This window comes from Panthera uncia, assembly GCF_023721935.1.
Source record: "Panthera uncia isolate 11264 chromosome B3 unlocalized genomic scaffold, Puncia_PCG_1.0 HiC_scaffold_1, whole genome shotgun sequence".
Taxonomy (NCBI): Eukaryota; Metazoa; Chordata; class Mammalia; order Carnivora; family Felidae; genus Panthera; species Panthera uncia.
The window spans coordinates 76,335,793-76,356,083 of NW_026057582.1; the positions used below are offsets into that span (position 1 = coordinate 76,335,793).

Below are 20,291 nucleotides of genomic sequence, written 5' to 3' on the forward strand. Positions count from 1 at the left end.
GAGCTGCTCATCTAGAAAGAGTTCCCTTCACTGGGTAAAGAGAATGGGGTGAACAATCATCTCCTTTACCTTTTGGGGAGCTACATGAAGGATACCTTCTGTCTCACCCCAGCTAGAGCCCAGTGAAGGGAGAGGTCTCAGGAAAAGAAAGAAGGGCAGGGGCCACTTGTATCAACCAGGCAGTGGGAGTCACTGTGGTCACCAGTGACCTGCTCTGCAGAGGACCCCAGCAGCTCTTGCCAGTGAAGAAACCAACATCCAGCATTAGCCACCGTGAAACCCTGGCAGGTTTCCCAGGTTTTGTGTTTGCAGATGCCCAGCCACCTGGGTCTTTTCTCACTCCCATCTCTCTCAATGCCAGAACCCTGATCTGCATTGGCAGTCAGTCCTGGGCTCTGCAGCTGTACTGATTCAAGATGCCAGCCCAGACCCTTGCAGCTGATACCCACCATCGTGGGCACACTTGGGAAGACTTCCATCACTGGCCTCTGTTTCCATGCGTACACCCGTGGTAAGATCCTGCGGCCACGGGAGTACATGCAGACAACCGGGGCCCCATGCAGACAACCAGCTGCTTGTGGGCCCAGCTCTGGCCTTGCCTCCGGTCAGTGGCCTGCACTGCTGGGCTCATCTCAGTTGGCACCTTCAACTGTGAACTTGCATCTCACTGGCCTGAGTCTTGTCACTGGCTACCACTGCTGTGCACCTGTGGTGAGACCCTGCAGCCACAGGCATGCATGCTGACAGCCAGGGTCCCCGCAGGTGCTAGTGCCTCCATACGGTTTGCCCTGATACTTGCTGCTCACCCTGGCTCCTGCCACTCCACGTGTGTCTGCAATTGGCCTGTGCCACTACACAGGCACCTGCAGTTGGTCCCTGCAGCAGAGTGTACACATCACCGGCTCCAGCTACCACCACTGCCTACCTTCTTCCTAGTTGTTAGATATGGACTTCACTGCCGAGGATCCCAATAGCCCTTGCAGCTACTGAGGATCTCCAGCAGGACTTGCCAAGGACCGCATAATTATCAGTGTGGTGGACCGCAGTGGCCTGAGCTGCCAAGACATCATGCCCCCCAAGCCCCAGATCTAAAGCCAAAGCACACATCTGTGCTTGGTGCCCTGTCCCACGAGATCTGGGGTCACAGCACACTCTAACACGCCCCCACCTGCAGGTGAGGGTCTTTCCTTACCAAAGTCAGTCCATGAAGTGTGAAGGGGCGACTGCTTCTCCCAGGGTGCAGGTATCTGTGCAAGGCTATAGGTATCACAACAAAGAAGGGAAACAGGACACCACAAAAGGAACACAGTAAACTTCTAGTAATCGACCCCAAAGACAATGGAGACACATGAATTACTTGGCAAAGAATTCAAAAGAATTATTCTCAAGGTGCTCAGAGGTCAAAAACATAAAGAAACAAACACAAATTTCGCAGCTCAAGAATACAGTGACTGAATGAAAGAATTCATTGTGTAGAGCACTTCAACACCACCCTGGCCCAAGCAGAAGAATCCATGAAATTAAAGGATCATTTGACATTTCCCATTAAGGGGAACAAAAAGAAAAAAGGATGAAAATGAAGAAAGCCTATAGGATTTATGGGACACCATTAAGAGGAACAATCTACGCATCATTCAAGTCCCACAAGGAGAAGAGAGGGCAAAGAAGGAGAAAGCTTATTTAAATACCACTGAGATCTTCCCAAACCCAGAGAGATCTGTGAACATCCAAGTTCATGAAGCTAATAATTTCACCTTTTAATTTCAATCTGAAATGATCTTTTCCAAGACCCATTATACTAAAACTGTCTAAATCAAAGGCAAAAAGAATTGTAAAAGCAGCAAAAGAAAAAATTTCACCGACACCAGCGAACCCCCATTAGGCTATCGGTATGTTTCTCAGCAGAAAAACTCTGCAACAAGCTAGGAGAGATGGGATGATACATGCGAAGCGCTAAATGAAAAAAACGCCAACCAAGAATACTTTACCTAGTGAAGTTGTCTTTCATAAGTGGAGGTGAGAGAAATACCTTCCCAAACAAACAAAAGCTGGGGAAATTCATCACCACTAGACCTGCCTTACAAGAAATGCTGACAGAGTGGCGCCTGGGTGGCTCAGTCGGTTGAGCATCCGACTTTGGCTCAGGTCATGATTTCACAGTTCATGGTCCTGAGCCCCACATCAGGCTCTGTGCCGCCAGCTTGCTCAGAGACTGGAGCCTGCTTCAGATTCTTTGTCTCCTTCTCTTTCTGCCCCACCCTTGCTTGCGATCTCTCAGAAATAAATAAGTGTTAAAAAACAATAAATAAAAAAAAAAGAAATGCAGAAAGGAGTTCCTTTTTCCCCCCATTTATTTATTTATTTACTTATTTAAAGGGAGAGGGAGTACAATAAGGGGAGGGGCAGAGAGAGAGGGAGAAAGAGAGAGTCCCAAGGAGACTCCATACTGTCAGCACATAGCCTGATGTGGGACTTTATCCCACAAACCATGAGATCATGACCTGAACCAAAATTAAAAGTCAGACACTTAACTGACTGAGCAACCCAGGTACCCCTGAAAGGAGTTCTTCAAGCTTAAATAAAAGGATACTAAACAATAACATGAAAATATAAAACACACTGGTAATATGGATAAATATATAGTTAGATCCAAAATACTCCCATACATAAGGAAGGAAAAAAAAAAAGAACAGAAATAAATAAGGAATGGAAAAGACACTAAAATGATCAACGAAACTAATACCTGACTTTTGAAAAGATAAAGTTGATAAAGATTTAGCTAGAATTACCAAGAGGGCTCAAATAAAGAAAATTATAAACAAAAGAGATGTTATAATGGATACCACACAAATATAAAAAAATCACAAGAGACTATTATGCTTAATTATGCACCAACAAATTGGACAACCCAGAAAAAATGGATAAATTCCAGACACACAGACCAATGGAATACAGTTGAGAGGCAGAAATAAACCTATGCATATATGGTCAACTAATATTTGACAAAGAAGCCAAAAATATTCAATGGGGAAAGGACAGTCTCTTCAAAAAAAGGTGGGGGAAACTACATATTCATACTCAAAAGAATGAAACTGGACCCATAGTTACACCACTCACAAAAATTACCTCAAAATGGACTAAGGAAATGGAAGACCTGAAACTGTAAAACTCCTAGAAGAAAACATAAAAGGTAAACTCCTTGACTTCAGTCTTGGAAATATTTTTTTTTGTATATGACACCAACAGCACAGGCAACAAAACCAAGAATTAATAGGTGGGACTACCTAAAAGAAAAAACTCCTGCACAGCAAAGAAAACCAACAATGAAGCGAAATAGCAACCTACACAATAGGAGAAAATACTTGCAAACCATCCAACAGGGAGTTAAAATCCAAAAGACATAAGGAACTCAGAGAATTCACAAGAAAAAGACCCTAAACCCAATTAAAAATGGGCAAAGGACTTGAGGGGTGCCTGGGTGGTTCAGCCGGTTGAGCATCAGACTCTTGGTTTCGGCTTAGGTCATGATCTCAGTTTCATGAGTTTGAGCCCCATGTTGGGCTCTGCTCTGGCAGCACAGAGCCTGCTTGGGTTTCTTTCTCCCTCTTTCTCTGCCCCTCTCCTCTTGCACTGTCTCTGTCTCTCTCTAAACAAACACACTTTAAAAAAATGGGCAAAGGGCTTGAAAAGACATTTTTCTAAAGACATGAAAATGACCAACAGGCGCTCAAGAAGGTGCTCAACATTACTCATCATCAGGGAAATGCAAATCAAAACCACAATGAGCTATCACCTCATACCTATTAGAATTGCTATTTTCAAAAAGACAGGGGATAGCAAATACTGGCAAGGATTTGGAGTAAAGGAAACTCGGGTGCACTGTTGGTAGGAATGTAAACTGGTGCAGGTGCCATGGCAAACAGTATGAAGATGCCTCAAAATAATTAAAAATCGAACTATCATATGACCCAGCAATCCCCCTTCTGGGTATATTCCCCAAGGAAACAAAATCATCATCTCAAAGAGATATCTGCATCTGTATGTTCATTGTGGCATTATTCATCAGAGCCAAGACATGGCAACAGTCTAAGTGTCTGTTGATGGATGAATGGATAAAGAAAATGCACACACACACACACACACACACACACACACACACAGGAATATTAGTCAGCTATAAGAAAGAAGGAAATCTTGCCATTGGCAGTAACATGAATGGACCTTGAGGACATTATGTTAAGTGAAATAAGTCAGAGAAAGACAAGTATTGTATGGTCTCACTTATATGTATAATCTAAAAACACTCAAATTATAGAAACATGGAGTAGAATGATAATTACCAGGTCATGGGGGAGGGAGGGTAAATGAGCAGATGCTGGTCCAAGAGCACAAACTTTCAGTTATAAGATGAGTAAGTCGGGGATCTAATGGTATATATAGCATGGTGACTAAGTTAACAATACTGTATTATATCCTTGAAAGTTGCTGTGAGAGTAGAGCTTTAATACTCTCAAGAGAACAACAAAAAAGGTAATTATGTAAGGTCAAGGATGTGTTAACTAAACTTATTGTGGTAAGCACCTGCAAAATACACACACACACAAAATCACACTGTATACCTTAAACTTACATAATATTATATATTGTAGCTCAATTATGCTGGAAAAAATGTGATATATCCCAAGGCATTTCCCAAACTTATATTACTCCAAACTTCTTAACACATACAGCAATTAAGGTTTTCTACAAAAATGTTCTGTGTAACACCAGTTTGGGAAACACTGTAATAGTCAGAGTCATGTTATCTTTTCAATTCCTCCAACTGCCAGGAGGAAACTGCCTGGATAGCAAGTGCAGTGACATGGAGAAATTGAATCCTTTTGGGAAAGTATAGGTTTTGCAAAGCTAACATTGATCGATGCCAAAGGTCATCTGGCAAGTAGCACTGGGTGAAAACCTCTTTATGTCCATGGACATGAGGTTCACGGGGCTGTGGTGGAAGGGAGCCTAAATCAGGCCCTAGCTGTCTGCTGCCCACCTGGCTGCACAATCCGGGGACACTGAGGCAAAGGAGAAAGAAGGCTGAGGTGAGAGCTTTCATTGGTTCCATTCCATCAGCTTCCTTCCAGAGGGTTAGAGCACTCAGAGGACTGTGAGGTCTAGACTGGCCCTCCCCATGGGGAAAAGGGTACAGGAGTCTCCGACAGCAGACCAGAGGAGACAGCAGCTAGCTGGAGCCAGGAGGAGAGAATTCCTCATTGCCAGAAAAAGAGCAACCTTTCCCAGTGCTGCCTGTCCCATGAGTAGGAGCCTGGAAAGACAGGCTACCTACCAGTACACAGTCCAGCCCCTGAGCGAGTGGCCCCCTGGGAGACTGGCAGAACTCAGCCTTCAGCTGCTTCTCTTACCTTTGTTCAGGGAAGGCAGCTTCAAGGGGATGCTGATGATCCCAACCAGGTCCTCAGTGGGGACCAGGGAGCGCAGGATTGACCTGATCCGGATGGCTTCCCCCTTTCCTGTCTGGATAAGCTGCAATGCAGGGTTGGAGAATGACATAAAGGAAGTTCCCACACCCCTCACCACCCCACCTCCAAACCTCTGGCAGTGAAATAGTTCTCCTTAAGGGGTCGGTACACTCCTGTATTTCTCTAATTGCCATAGATACTTATGGCCATGGGGAAAGAAGAGAGCTTTCTCTTTTGATTTTCTCGAGGAGGTGCTACTGAGGGAATAACTCTGAACAAGGAGGTCACTCGATTCCTTTGCTGTGATTACAGTGGTTATGCAGTTATGGGATCAAGTCTCTGCAGTAAATGTGCAGGCTGCTGGGGATTTTCAGTGTGACTGCAATACACGGAATTCTCAGTGGCCATGACAGAAGTGTTGACATTGTGGCCACAATTCCAGACTTTAGAATTCAGCTAAAATATAGAAGTTACTTATGAATTTCACCTTCCTAAAAGTTTGATTAATGCTGGGGCTGGGGGTGGGCAAGAGGTATTGATAGAGAATGTCCTAGAGAATGTGAGTGTCTAAGCAGAGGTATCCCGAGATGGATAACCTGATCCATACGATCATGAATGAGCCAACCAGTGTGTATAGGTGCATATCCAGAACATGAGGACAGTGGGTAAGCTTCTGAGAACAGGCTCTCAGCTGCAAACTGAACTGTTACGAGCTCAGGATGGAATCTGCACGGGTGATGATGGCTCCTCCCCTCCAACCACCACTTATAGAGTAGGAGCCTGAGGGAAGGGTGCTGAGAAGGGTTATGTGTCAACTGTCAAGCCAGAGGGGCAGTAAGGAAGGAAGGAACTCCTTCCCAGATGGAACAGCTCTGATGGCTTACCTGTCCCACAATGCCGTCTTCGTGAGAATAAGCCAAATGTGTAACTTGCTTTCTCAAGTGATGGCCAGTGATGAGGGAACTGACACCTCCCTCATCCTGCCCCAAGACTGTAGAACATGCTAGTTTTTCCCTTCCTCCCTTTAAAGCTTCAGTTGTTGAAAGGCACAAAAATGGAAAGATGGGCTTATGTGGACGAGGCTGATTTATCACAGTAGGAACCGGAATCCTCAGTTAAGAATTCTGATCAGGCTCCCTTAGCAAGATTTAGACTTTCTTCTATGCACAGTACTTTTAACCTGGATTCTTCCACATTGGGATAGTTTCCCTACCCACTTGTAGATGGATTTGCAAATGGGCTAGACTGTGTTTTAGGCAGGCCCATGACATACTGGAAGAAAGAGAAGACTGGATACTTTAGTGCAGTGTCCTAACCTATAGGTTGTGACCAATTAGTGGGCTGTGAAATCACATTAGGGAGTTGTGACCTGCATTAAAAAGCATCAAGTAGATTAGTATAGAAAAGAAAATGTTAGCGTGCAGTGTCTGTAGGAATGGTAAATTTAGTTTCTGGAATATATACATATATATATATATATATATATATATATGCATATATACATATATATGGTGGGTTGCAAGGTAAATTAAATTTCTTACTATGGCTACAACAATTTTTTTTTTTGGTCAAAAAGTTTGAAAGCCACTATTTTAATGAGTTCTGTCTTTTGTAAGAATTAAAAAAAAAATACAACATATCTATTGTTAACTTGTCAATGACCAAATACACAGTCTCATCAACACTAGATACCACCGTTTATATTAACCCAATCTGCATTGCAAACCACGTTTGAGAGATACCCTGGCTTAACCCAAATGCGGTAAGAGGCAGGCAGGCACCGGAGGCTTGAATGAGCAAATCAAACAGTTCTTTTAAGAAATGACCAAGTACATTTTTTAATGAAAAACTTTTTAAACTTTTCTATTTTAATAGAAAATGGAATTATTTCCTCCTTTCCTAATCATGTGAGGCCTTATGTGAAATAAGGTCACTCTCGCTCATCCCTGAGCAGAGGTGAAAAGGGAAGAGGAGGAACATAACTTTTTAGGACAGAACTGGAAGCATGAGAAGTCATCCCATAAAAATAGAAGCATCTATTTTTTTTTTTCCTTTTGCCTGCAAAGTTTACCTCTGGGAAATAATCACACATGAGCCAGGGAAAGAGACTGCCTTCCTGGTGCCTAACACCATGGGGCATTGGGAAAAGATGATTTTCCATGTGGAGTGCACCAGTGGCCACAGTCAAGAATCAAGTTGGTCACATTCTGGACAAATTGATGGAATGGAAACATAATTTTGGGGGGGCTTCTAAGACGGAATATGTGGAGGATGTGCCCAACTAGCGCCACAGAGAAATCACACAACACAGGGACTTGCTCAGGAATCATTCCTTAGAAGGCTGTGGCATCAGCTATGAGAGGTGGAAACTACTCTATTAGCTAAAAGGAACTGAGAGAAATGCCAGAGACTGAAGAAGAAATTACGTTCAGGAAATCTCCAGTGTTCTTTCGCTCAAGCCCCTCAAAGTTGCCCAGTGGGAACTCACATGCATTTCAGGAGCACAGCGGCCCAGGAGATCTATAAGGGCTGAATAGAAAGACATAATTGCATTGCCCATGTGCACGATCTCTTCTTCATATTCACCGTCCTCCGTGCTGCGGAAAGAGAACCAACATGGGGAAGGTGTGAGGAAGCCTGGCAGGTGTGGCCATGTTATTGGACATGAACTGCAGGACAATGAAACCCTCTGCTCATCCTAAGGGTCACATATCCTTTCCCTTGGACACCCTCCCTCCCAACAACGTGGTTTTACTCAGTAAGCTCAAAGGACCCAAACGTTTGTCCACGGAATTCCTAGGTCCTTTGAACTTCAAGGCCTAAGTACTGACATGAGCTGATCCTGCAGACCCGTGGAGTGGAGCAGGATTTCCCAAAGTTCCCACCAACTCTTCATTCCATTTTCCACCCTGAACGTGCGTGGAAAGCATATTGGAGTAAGTCCATGCCCTGGCTCTGTTGGTAACAAGCTGTACGACCCTGGCCTCTGTTTCTTCTCATGCTACACGAGGAAGGTGGAGCAGCTGATGTTTTGGGTTTTTTCTAATTCTACCAGATCACCTACCAGAACAAATAATAAGCAAATGAACCCCAACTGCCTAGACAGGTACCCCTATGGGGTTATACCCACTCTCTAGATTCTGGGGTCTAATATAGAGGCTATAATAAAGGAAAGGGAACTAGTCAATACACAAGGACAAGACAGTCCACCAACCCACCAACTACATCCTGAACCCTTAAATACTGGGATTATTGATGCTGTGATTTTTCACATTCTACAGCTCTCTTTTTCTCTCTCTTTTTAAAAAATTTATGTATTTATTTTGAGAGAGTGAAGTGGGGGGAGGGACAGAGAGAGAGGAAGAGAGAATCCCAAACAGGTTTCCTGCTGTCAGCACAGAGCCTGATGCGGGGCTCGAATTCATGAACTGTGAGATTATGACCTGAGTCGACACCAAGAGTCGGACACTTAACTGACTGAGTCATGCCGGGGCCCCGTGCAGCTCTCTTTTTTTACCTGAGGAATCAAATCAAAACACTTTTGGGAGGGAAAGCGGAGAGTACTACCTCTCTGCAAAAGTGAGGTAAGGAATGAGGCACTGAGGTTTAAGCACTAAAGGGAATGGGCTGGAGGGAGACAGTGGCCGTAACCTTGGCCGGTCCAGCCTTTCGTCTCTGTAGCTTCCTCCTGTAGTGATGCTGTAAGGGAGGAACAGTGGGGGCTGAAAGAGCTTTTAGATGGCTCGATCTGCCAGTTGGTGTAAGAGAGAATAGAAGAGGAGACATGTAAGGGGTGGGGGAAGGTGATCCTGATCACTAGCCTTACTTGGGAGAGTCAAGATGGCAGTGTGCTTGACAAAGTGATTTAAAAGGATTTAACTACAACTGTAAAGAACCTGTGCTTTCCCCACTAGGGAGAAGCTATGGACACTTCCTTAATAATCCATTTACTGACAATATTTGGGAGCTCACCAATTGTATCAGGCCCAGAAGGCAATTCCATTCACTTACACTTCTCTCTTATATCCCTGAGAGGGGAGGTCGAGAGCTGGGTTCTCAGAGATCTTAATGGCACCCTGCATGGCTGCCAATAGACCGTTTCCTCCTTCACCTCGCAAGGCTGGGCCGAAGCACTCTGGGCGTCTGATGAGCAGCTTGACCACGACGCTAGCATTTTCTTCCACACTTTCACCTAAGGAAAAGGGGCATTATTTCCTTTTCATTGGAAGGGACACCCCCAATTATTTCTAACTGATGAGGTGAGAAGAACAGTATTGGATTGAGTGTGTCACTCATTCTTAAAATTAGGAGGTAATACTGATGGAGAGAAAGGGGAGCTTTGATAAATTCGGTCAAAATCTGTTTTCTGAAGCATTAAGATTAACCATCATAGAACAGAATCTGAGTTTTAAGTTTGGGATTTTTGTACTGTGATTCTTTTCACTACTATTTTGATCCTCAGAAAGCAAGTGTTCCACAGATTACTGATTCAGTCACAATTGACTTAGAGGACAAAGAACCTGACATGTTTACTAACTCCATGAGAAGCTGCTAAAACGTATCTCCTTTCTTCCTCCAGAAGAGGTAAAATGTTAACTTAAGCTGACATGCTTCAATTAACATCCAGGGAAATAACATGGTAGCTCATGAACTGTATTCTCATGGACTATTAACACGTACTTCAGAACAACCAAGTCTGTGTGGATGGACGACAGACCTTTCTGAAATTATTTATCCAGCTTTATCCAACTTGATAAAACGGTCTTGGTTGTTCCTAAGTACCTCTGTGGGAAGCTGCAGGTTGAAGAACTGTATTCTGCTGGCATTTCTCTTTGGAAGAACACGGACTACTGAGACAGGGTTAATTTCCTGAGGCAGTGATTAAGCAGGGGAACTGGAAAACTTAAGGGAGGGGTCCAGCCAGTGCCCGTCAGAGAGAATACTTGGTACCAAAGCGGTTTTTGCAGCTTGTTCCGACAACTTCATGAAACACACTTTCGGTCTCAGATGAAATCTTAATTTGTGTTGAGAATTTATCTTTGGGCTAAGACTCTGAGCAAAGTCTTTTTTGATGTTGTGTATTGGATGAAGGCTGACGAAAAATTTTTCCATGAGATCATCAGATATTCTCGGGGGACTGAGTTCTAGAACAGAGGTTGCCTCTTGATACACTGCTGTGTTAATTATTTATTCTCGCATCAAAGTACTTCAAATCCTAGCAGGCTAAGTCAATAACTATTTGCTACCACAAAGTTTCTGTAGATCAGGAGTTTGGGAGTGATTGAGCTAAGTGGTCCTGGCATGGGATCTCCCATGAGGATGCTACCAAAATGTCAGCCAGCACTGCAGTCCCGCGAAGGCTTGACTGGGCATGGAGTACTGGCTTCTGTGCGCACGCAGGAGCGCGCGCGCACACACACACACACACAGACAGCTGTTGGCAGGAGGCCTCAGCTCCTCACCATGTGACCTCTCTGTGGGGCTGCTTGAGTGTTCTCACCACATGCCAGCTGGCTTCCCACAGAGGAAATGATTGGAGAGAGTAAGGCAGAAGCCGCAATGCCTTTTACAACCTTGTCACATACTGTCACTTCTGCCATATCCTATTCACTGGAAGTGACTCACTGAATCCAGCTCTCACTCAAAGGGAGAAGCATCCATCTTTCGGAGGGAGATGCACTGAAGAATTTAGAGACATATTTTAAAACTATCACAGGAGTTCTGTTTAATGAAAACTTTTAAGAATCAACTTAGAGGCATGTTGTAAGCAGAGCATTAGAATGGGAACTCAGAAGCCCTGGCTTTCATTCCAGCTTTTTAGCAAATCAGTGTGCAAGTATGCATGGTGCACAATCTCCTTGGGTCTCACGTCCCTGTTGAGATACTCATGCAACTTCCAGTTTTTTAGAGTCAATCTATTAGTGTAACCTCATACAGAAATTTCTCCCTCATGTCCAGAGAATCAAAGGGGCTGAGCTTGCTGTCCCAGGGCTTCAGATTAGCTTGTACTCAGCTCTCACGTGAACTCACACCTGAACACACTTGATTTGACTCATGGCCCGGGAGAGCATACAGTACAACCCAGCTGTGGTCCTGGCCTAGAGCTCAGCCTGCTGACATCCTCTTCTCATCCAACTGTCTAAAGTACAGGTGAAATTCAAGATTCTAAATATACACCATATAAGTTTTAGAACTGTGTAACTGGATTCAGAAAAGTTTTCATTACACTGAATTTAAATAGTCTGCTGGCATGCATTTACTGTTTTATAGCTCAATCCTTCACAAGACTAAAATTCTTATAAAGAGGCTTTCCTCTAGCCAGATTATGGAAAGGGACTAAATGTCCATCAACTGACGAATGGATAAAGATGTGGTTTATATATACAATGGAATACTACTTGGCAGTGAGAAAGAATGAAATCTGACCATTTGCAGCAATGTGGATGGAACTGGAGGGTATTATGCTAAGTGAAATAAGCCAGGCAGAGAAAGACAGATATCCTATGTTTTCACTCATATGTGGATCTTGAGAAACCTAACTGAAGACCATGGGAGAGGGGAAGGGGAAAAAACAAAAGTTACAGAGAGGGAGGGAGGGAAACCATAAGAGACTCTTAAGGACTGAGAACAAACTAAGGGTAGATGGGGGCGGGGGAGGGGAAAGTGGGTGATGAGCACTGGGTGTTGTATGGAAACCAATTTAACAATAAATTATATTTTAAAAAAGAGGCTTTCCTCCAAGTTCCATCTAATATATAAAAAAGAATTTGATCTTATTAAAACAGAATCCATGTGAAGAAAATTCTTAGGAGATGGCAAAAGGGCACAATAATCACAGTAATGGTATGGTGGAAAGAATCACTGAAGGAGAGAAACCAAGGAGATGTTCAACAACTTTGCGCAACCTGTGGAAGATACAACAGTGATGCCAAGTCCTAAGGCCATGTTTTCCTATGAGTCAACTATGAGTCAAACCTAGCATTTATATTTGATACAGTTTAATACAGGATACAGGAGGGACACTTAAAGAAAAGCACCAGGAAAATCAACATATTTGAGAGCAAATAATCTTAGTTATAGATACAATTCACAGCTCACTACTTTCAAATGTTGTTGGCCTCTATAATTTACCAGGTGTCACTTATATCCACACTCCCAGTTGTCATTTTTCATTGTAAGAATAACGAAGCTAAAACTGTAAAATTTTAAGTGTCAAAAATGGCCAAAAACCTCCCATCCTGTTATTCAAACTTATTTAAATATCATACTCTGATTCTTTCAGTTCTCAGGGTGGAAACACTTGTGGATCAGCCATGATCTTTACCGGCATGCTGAAATCAACCTAGCTCTTCTTGCCACGGCGATCAGCATCATGGAGTTAGATGGAACATGGACCACCATGTGCAAGAAAATGTGAAAAACTAAGACCGTGGGTTCTATATTGAGCTTGCTATTGAAATTCATTCACCAAATTAACCTTATTTTATCTGAATCTCAGGGCTTCAAATCTAAGCTAATTAAGTGAGCTGCTACAACTGACCCAGAAAGCCATCTCTTGATTACTAAATCGTAGACGTCTGTGGGGGATGCAGAGAGCAACCTGCACGAGGAAGGAACTGTAAGCAACCATTGTTGCTAATTGGAGAGAGGACGGAGGAAGAGAATTTCCAATGGCTTCAGAAGGTAGAGGAGATGGCATAATTAGGAGAGAGTACATTCTATTCCTAATTACCTGTAGCTCAGCAAACCAGACTGTCAAACAAATCCACTGTGGGGAAGCTGAATACTGACCTTGAGGGCATTTTTTTTAAGGGAGCAAGAGATCTGAGGTAAACTAGTTTTGCCCAGGGGCTTAAACAATGTTTTTACTTGAGTTCCAAAATGAATAATGAGCTTAATAACTGTGTGAATGTTCTCAGTGCCTTTCTTCAAAGGCTCTCAACGCTATCTTTACATTGCTACCTTCTTTTCAACATTCCTGAGAAGTCAGATGGAAATGGCTGTGATTCTCCCCTTATCTGACCCTGAAGCAGTCATTCTCACCACAGGGATGATTAGTATTATTGCAATGATTTTACCTACAGTCCGTAGATTTTCTTACTCTCAATATTCTAACTACAGTCCTTGTTTCAAATTCCTTTGCCTGGAATGTCTTCTTCCTTCTCATTACCCTAACATAAACCCTTGACCTAGGTAGCTCCCATTCATCCTTGGAAGCCCTAGAGGACCTGGTCTTCTCAAACACCCTGCCCTCTTCCTGTAATCATTGAACACAAGTATAATTAATAAATTGTTTGTATTAGTTTGTGTCTGTTTTTGTCACCAGATTGTCTATGTAATAAGAACAGAGCCTTATGTCTGCATTATCTAACCCTGTATGCTCAAGCATCTTGTTAACATCTGACACATAATAGGCATTCAAAAATATTTTTGAATAAATGAACAGACTCCATTGAGACTCAAGGCAGAGACTTGAAATGACTGGATGGAAAGTTTGAGGGTCACTATCCATTACTGTATTACTAGATCAACTGTCAGCCTTTGTTTACAAGCACCTGGGTTGTTCATTTCTTCAGATTTCAATTAGTCTTAAGGAAAAGAACATATCCTTCATCAAGTCATACTGTAGGAAGAACGAACACTGGAGGCCTAGCATGAATGCATCTACAGTGTCTTAACTTATAGTATCACAAGGTAGGGGCGATGAGCAAGACCCAATACCTTTTAATTGTAAGTGACAACTTTAATACGGTTGTCGGCAATTTGCATGAACCAAGTCATTGCAAGTGTTTAAGATATACGATCTCCTCCTTAGGGCTTTCTAATCTGTGGAGGGAGGAGCTAGGGATAGGTCAATAAACTACTATGGCAGCCAGAGAGCAAATGAGGAACTGTTTGCCCATTTGGTCATTAATTCAACCATTCAGTAAGCCCACATTACTTGCTAGTCACTGATGCAGGACCAGTGGACAAGTATTGTGGAAGATGGCCAAGCCTAGACCCTGGAATGAGATAAGTGGAACAGAGGAACTCTACCTGGTCTATATACCTGCAGCAGAGCTTCTCAAATATCTTGCAGATAGTGCAGCAGAGGCCAATTAATGCCTTTCTAAGAGTAGAAACCGGGAAATCAGTTTCTATGCAGCTGAAGTGGTCCAGGTGGAAGATGATGATAGCTTGAGGTAGGATGTGGCCAGTGAAGATGGAGAAAAATCAGTCGATGGCTTTCAGGTAACTTTTAGACATTGAATCTACAGAATTTTAAGTGGATTGAATGTGGGGATAAGGAAAAAGTCTGAATTAAAGATGCCACCTAAGAGTTTTGCAAAGTCAGTAGTGCTAGCTAGGGGGATGGGGAATCTAAGAGAACAAGTTTAGGGTAGATATACAAATTAATCCTTAAGATGTTCAAAATTTGAAATGCCTATTCATCCTTCAAGTAGAAACATCAAGTAGGCAGCAGGTTACACAAGTCCGGGGCTCAGGGAAGAGAAAAAAGGATGGGAATGTACACTGGGGGGATCACGAGCAAACATGTGGAATTTAAAGCCAAGGGACTGAATGAAAACCTTGCAGGGTGGACTGGTATAGTAGTCCAGAAATTTTAGAGACTGGTATTTAATGCTAGAATCATGCTAAAATGTTGCCCATGCATCTAGAGTTTGGATCCACATGGCTTTTTCATGAAATATGTTAAATAAAATTTGCCTAAGACTGAAACCTGGAGTCAGAATTGAGGTGTGTTATAACAGGGTAGAGTCCACCTTTTAAATATGAGCATTCTCACTGAGTTAATGAAAATCAATTTGTGATGGGTAGGATCATTATACTGCCATTTTGTGGGAATAATGTTGATGAAGCAGCTTTAGCCTGGTTTTACTATTTCAGTTAAAATCTACATTATGTAGGTATCAAACTTCATTTACCATCGTTATTAAGAAAATGATTGATAAAGAATCCATATACCTATGGATTCAGGACATTTGGGCTCATGCCAAAATGCTCAGCCAGCACCACTGCTGGGATCCCACAAGCAGCAGTGGGGGAGAAATGCTGAATAATTTACTTACCATGAAAATAACAAGGCCAAACAGCTTTTCGCCCCAGTCAGATTTCCTCATTTTGGTGCTCTGGGCATTTGTTTGCCATTGGCTTCTTTATGTGAGTAATTTATTTTCTATTACTTGTGCTGTTTTGACCATCTATCTCTGGGCGTTTATAGTTTCACTTTGAGTTTCTACAGATGGAGCCACATTTCCTTGTCTTTGTCACTATGAGCCCGTCCTGACCCCAATGACCAGTTTCTTTCTTCTCAGGCACAGAGATTCAAGAAGGTCCATTGGGAGAATGAGGAAGGTGGGGTAGAAGAGATTCTACATGTCTTGTAATTGGATAGAAGCTATAACTCAGACGTTAAGTACCCAACCCCCAGTAGCCATATCTCATTTGTAACCCATATTGTATCTTCTCTCACCACAACAGCCTGAAGTGTCTCCTGAATAGAACACTGTGATGTTGTTTGTAATTGTCTTCAACTGTTATGTAAATCTTTTACTATTGGTCAGTTTTTCAAAAGTTTGCTGACTCTTTCCAACTGTATTATTATTTTTTTTTAAATTTTTTTTAACGTTTATTTATTTTTGAGACAGAGACAGAGCATGAACGGGGGAGGGTCAGAGAGAGAGGGAGACACAGAATCGGAAGCAGGCTCCAGGCTCTGAGCCATCAGCCCAGAGCCTGACGCGGGGCTCAAACTCATGGACCGTGAGATCGTTACCTGAGCTGAAGTCGGACGCTTAACCGACTGAGCCACCCAGGCGCCCCTCCAACTGTATTATAAATGTGAGCATAAGAACAATGTCTAACACATTTTAATCCTAATCATCCCTAGTGTTTAGTACCAATCACACCTAAGAGTGGTTATTACATCCTTTCTGACTCTAATAAATACATGGATGGAAATGAACCGGCTGATTTTTTAAAGCATCTTTATCTACTGTGCCCTTCAAAGGTACCATGCTACTTGGTGCTTTTGACTTTAAAATTTTTTTCCAGCTTGAGATAAAATTGATATATAATAAAAGATTAATGTTTCCTAGTTCAAGCCAATCAGTATGCTCTCACCACACTACTCTGTTATACTATGTCCATTTGTTTCTCCAAGATGTTGTTCAACACTTGCCTTTTTCCCCAGGTATTCGTAGATTCACTCTACCAGATTCCAATATGCACTGTCACTTTTGGCATGTCAGTAGTCCCACGTGTCACTCTGTAGGCAGGTATGGTTGATTACAAGGTTTTTACTAATTATTCCATGTACATTTCCGATAATTCCACTTAGGTTTGCTCTGTTTCCTGCTTTATGACGTCAGGGCTTTTAGGTCATGTCTCTTATTACTTCTCATAGCCCCTCACATACGCTTCACGTGTCACATAATGGATCCCCAAGTTATGTCCACTGATGACAAATCTGCCTAGGGAAATATTCAGCAAAGCTAGGAATAGTGTGTCCCTCACAACTAAGTTTATAGCCTGGGGAAGATATCACTAAAATACTCCAAGGACTCAAAAAAAGCACAAAATAACTTTCCCTTCTTCTTGTGGATTGGTAAGACATCTTCCTTCTTGGAATCTACATTAGGAAGGGATTAATCGGATACCTAGACAGAGCTGTGTCTAGACTGGTTATAAAGTTTACAACTGCTGGGTAAATATAAGCCTCTCAACTTCATTACTCCCACAGTAAAACACAACTCAAGGCTTCTGAGCAACCTAATAAAAAAACAGAGAAAATTATAGCCTCAAGAAGTTCTTTTAAAGACAAATCTTGTTTAACAAGATTTAAATCAAACATTAAGAGAGACTAGGAAAATAATGCTAGAATTTTCCAATTCTATTATTTTGATATGGCAAGACCTTTTGATTTGGCTTAATTTAAAAAAAAAACAAAACATTAGTGCCAAACAGTAATTAAATAATGCCACAATTTTTGAACATCTCAAAGGAGAAAACGCTGTTTCTCCTTATTCATTCATTGGACTACACTACCAAGACAATACTGCACAATAGTTGAGTAATGTTTGGACTCTTGGGCCAAATTGTTCTATTTCAAATCCTACTTCAAATCCTGCTTTACATCCTACTAGCTGTGTGATTCTGGGCAAGGCACTTAATCCTTCTAAGCACCTGGGTCTTTCTCTATAAAATAAGGAAGATAACTATACCTAGGATTTCTGTATTATGTAAGTTAACACATCCCAATTTTTTTAAGTTATTTATTTTGAGAAACAGAGAGCAAGCATGCAAATATGGGGGAAGGGTGGGAGGGCAGAGAGAGAGGGGGACAGAGAATCGGAAGCAGGCTCTATGCTGACAGCAGACAGCCCAATGTGGGGCTCAAACTCCAGAACCATGAGATCATGACCTAAGCTGAAGTCAGACGCTTAACCAACTGAGCTACCTAGGTGCCCCCAATCCCAAAGCGTTTTGAACAGTGCCTGGCACATGGTAAATGCTCAGTAAGTGTCAGCTGCTCTCATCACCACCATCATCCTCACTAACTCTATCATCACTCACTACCACTCACCACAGTAACCCCTACACCCACTATGGCAATCTACCACCCGACCATCACATCCCATCATCATCCACTGTGACCACCCACCATCATTCATCACCCCCCACAACCATCACCGCACTTCTCATCACTAACCACCACCCACCTCAATCACCCCAAAACCTGCTATGACCACTACTCAACCCTCATCTCCCCCATCAATATTACCCCTCACCATCATCCAACATCGTCACCTGTCACCACCCACCATTACCCATCATGACCACTCTTATCATCTACCATGATCACCTATAACACCTTTATCTTTCACTGCTGTGTAGATGCCACAAAAGGGCTGGGAAGTCCTTTCTAATCATCTTTTAGACATAAAAACTTACAGAGGGCTTTGAGACTCCCAAATAATCCATTTATTAGAGTCTTTCCATTTCAAATGCCCTAATACTCTTGTAAGGATCATAAACAACAATGACAACTAACATGACTGCAGGCTTACTATGTTTCTGGCACTGTGCTAAGTTTTCCACAGATTATTTCATTTAAGTCTTACGACAGCTCTGTGAGGTATATACTACTGTTATCTCTACTTAACATACATAAAAAAACTGAAGCTAGGAAAGTTTTAGTAATGTGCCTACATTTGCAAAGCAGTAAGTGTTGTGCACTTCTGACTCTAATAAATACATGGATGGAAATGAACCGGCTGATTTTTTAAAGCATCTTTATCTACTGTGCCCTTCACAGTAGGCTCCTCAGACACTCCATTCTCGGGCCCAAAGTCTTCCATAACACTCAGCTGTTTTCAAAGCACTCTTGCTCCTTCTTTAAGGCTTCACTAAGATTCTTTTTCTTTCTCTTATGTTCCATCTCTCTGTTTTTCATGCTTTCCCCTGTGACAGTCTACTCCCACCGTTTCAACTACAGATCTGCAAGTCTATTCAGTCCCAATCTGGTCATATGAAACTAGCATACATCAGTGTTGGAATGTGGGCAATCTAGATAGGTGCATAGCCAGTGGATTCCTTTACCTTCATAACCTTTGTAGACAATCCCTCTAAATGACTCATAAAGCTCTTGATCTTGAAAAGGTGGCCAAGATGAATAAACGAGTTCTGCCTTGATTTGGTTTGTGTCATATAGTCTACTGCGATAATTTAGGGAGACTTATGAATCCTTAAAATACACTTAAAAAATGTCCCTATTACCATAGAACCTCTGAATTATTTCTGGACACGTGGTCCAGAATCAGATAGATTTGGATAGAAAGTGGAAGAGATTATTAGAGGACATGCTGACACTGGCCTCAGAGAAAATGGAATTCAGCAATGATGGTGAGGAACAGTTAGGGACACTAAAGAGCACTCAGAGAGTGGCAGAAGACAGGTGATCAAGCATCTGACTGGATGAGACCCAGGGGGAGAAACCAGGACAATGGAAATCCTTCAAATATTAAGAGTGGAGTCTAGGAAGACAAGAAGTAGTGCGGGGATGAAGGGAGATGAGAAAAGCACACAGGAAATCAGTGATCACATTATGTCAATATATTCCGAGATAAACTCATACCTAGAACACTTGGCGTGATTGCTTATTAGCTGTAATCCCTCTTTGCAATCGTGTAACTAGCCAAGCTGGATTTGTTAGCCTGGAACTCCAAACTTGGAGAAGGGAGAAGGATCACAATTCTGATGTGAATATACGTGAATTGGTATTAGAACACAATCTTGGGAGACAGGGCACATTTTCAAGAAAGTAGCCCACTTAAATTTTATACAAGATTCAGTACATTTTACTTGGGCAACTAAAGAGGTTTTGTACACTTGGAATTCATTATAAGTGGGAAGTGACTTGTATGAGAAGAACAGTATTTAGGGTTGCCACAGAAATATTTTTTCTCCTGGGAGTTGAGTTACCTTTTATAGTTACTCAGTTATTTTTAATTTTTATACATGTATGCATCCATTCATCCAATAGTCTGAGGATGTGAGGGCACACCTGAGGTTAGCTTTGTGAATAAGTGAGATGAAGCTATTAACAATCCCCTGTTTTACTGATAGAAGAGGTACAAAGCAGTGACAAGCTCTAGCCTTCGCCTTTATCTTCTTTCTGGATCTGGTGCAAGAGCTCAACACACTGTCCACCAGATGCTGCTCTTGGTCCTTGTCTGGCCTGAGATTGTCCTGTCCCCCACCACCTGTAGAATCTATCCTACTTACAGGTAGGAAGAAATGCAAAGGATCTCTCTTTCCTTGTAT

At 42.4% G+C, this 20,291-nt stretch overlaps 1 protein-coding gene across 1 annotated transcript in view; it reads right to left on the reverse strand.

The window, feature by feature from the left end:
• RYR3 (ryanodine receptor 3) overlaps window positions 1-20,291 on the reverse strand; it is a 367,593-nt gene that overhangs the window by 118,682 nt on the left and 228,620 nt on the right. The window contains exons 44-46 of the mRNA XM_049611650.1: window positions 9,477-9,657; window positions 7,954-8,062; window positions 5,409-5,529 (exon numbers count right to left, since the gene is read on the reverse strand). Of these exons, the coding sequence (XP_049467607.1) occupies window positions 5,409-5,529; window positions 7,954-8,062; window positions 9,477-9,657 (411 nt within the window). The remainder of the gene's footprint in view (window positions 1-5,408; window positions 5,530-7,953; window positions 8,063-9,476; window positions 9,658-20,291) is intronic.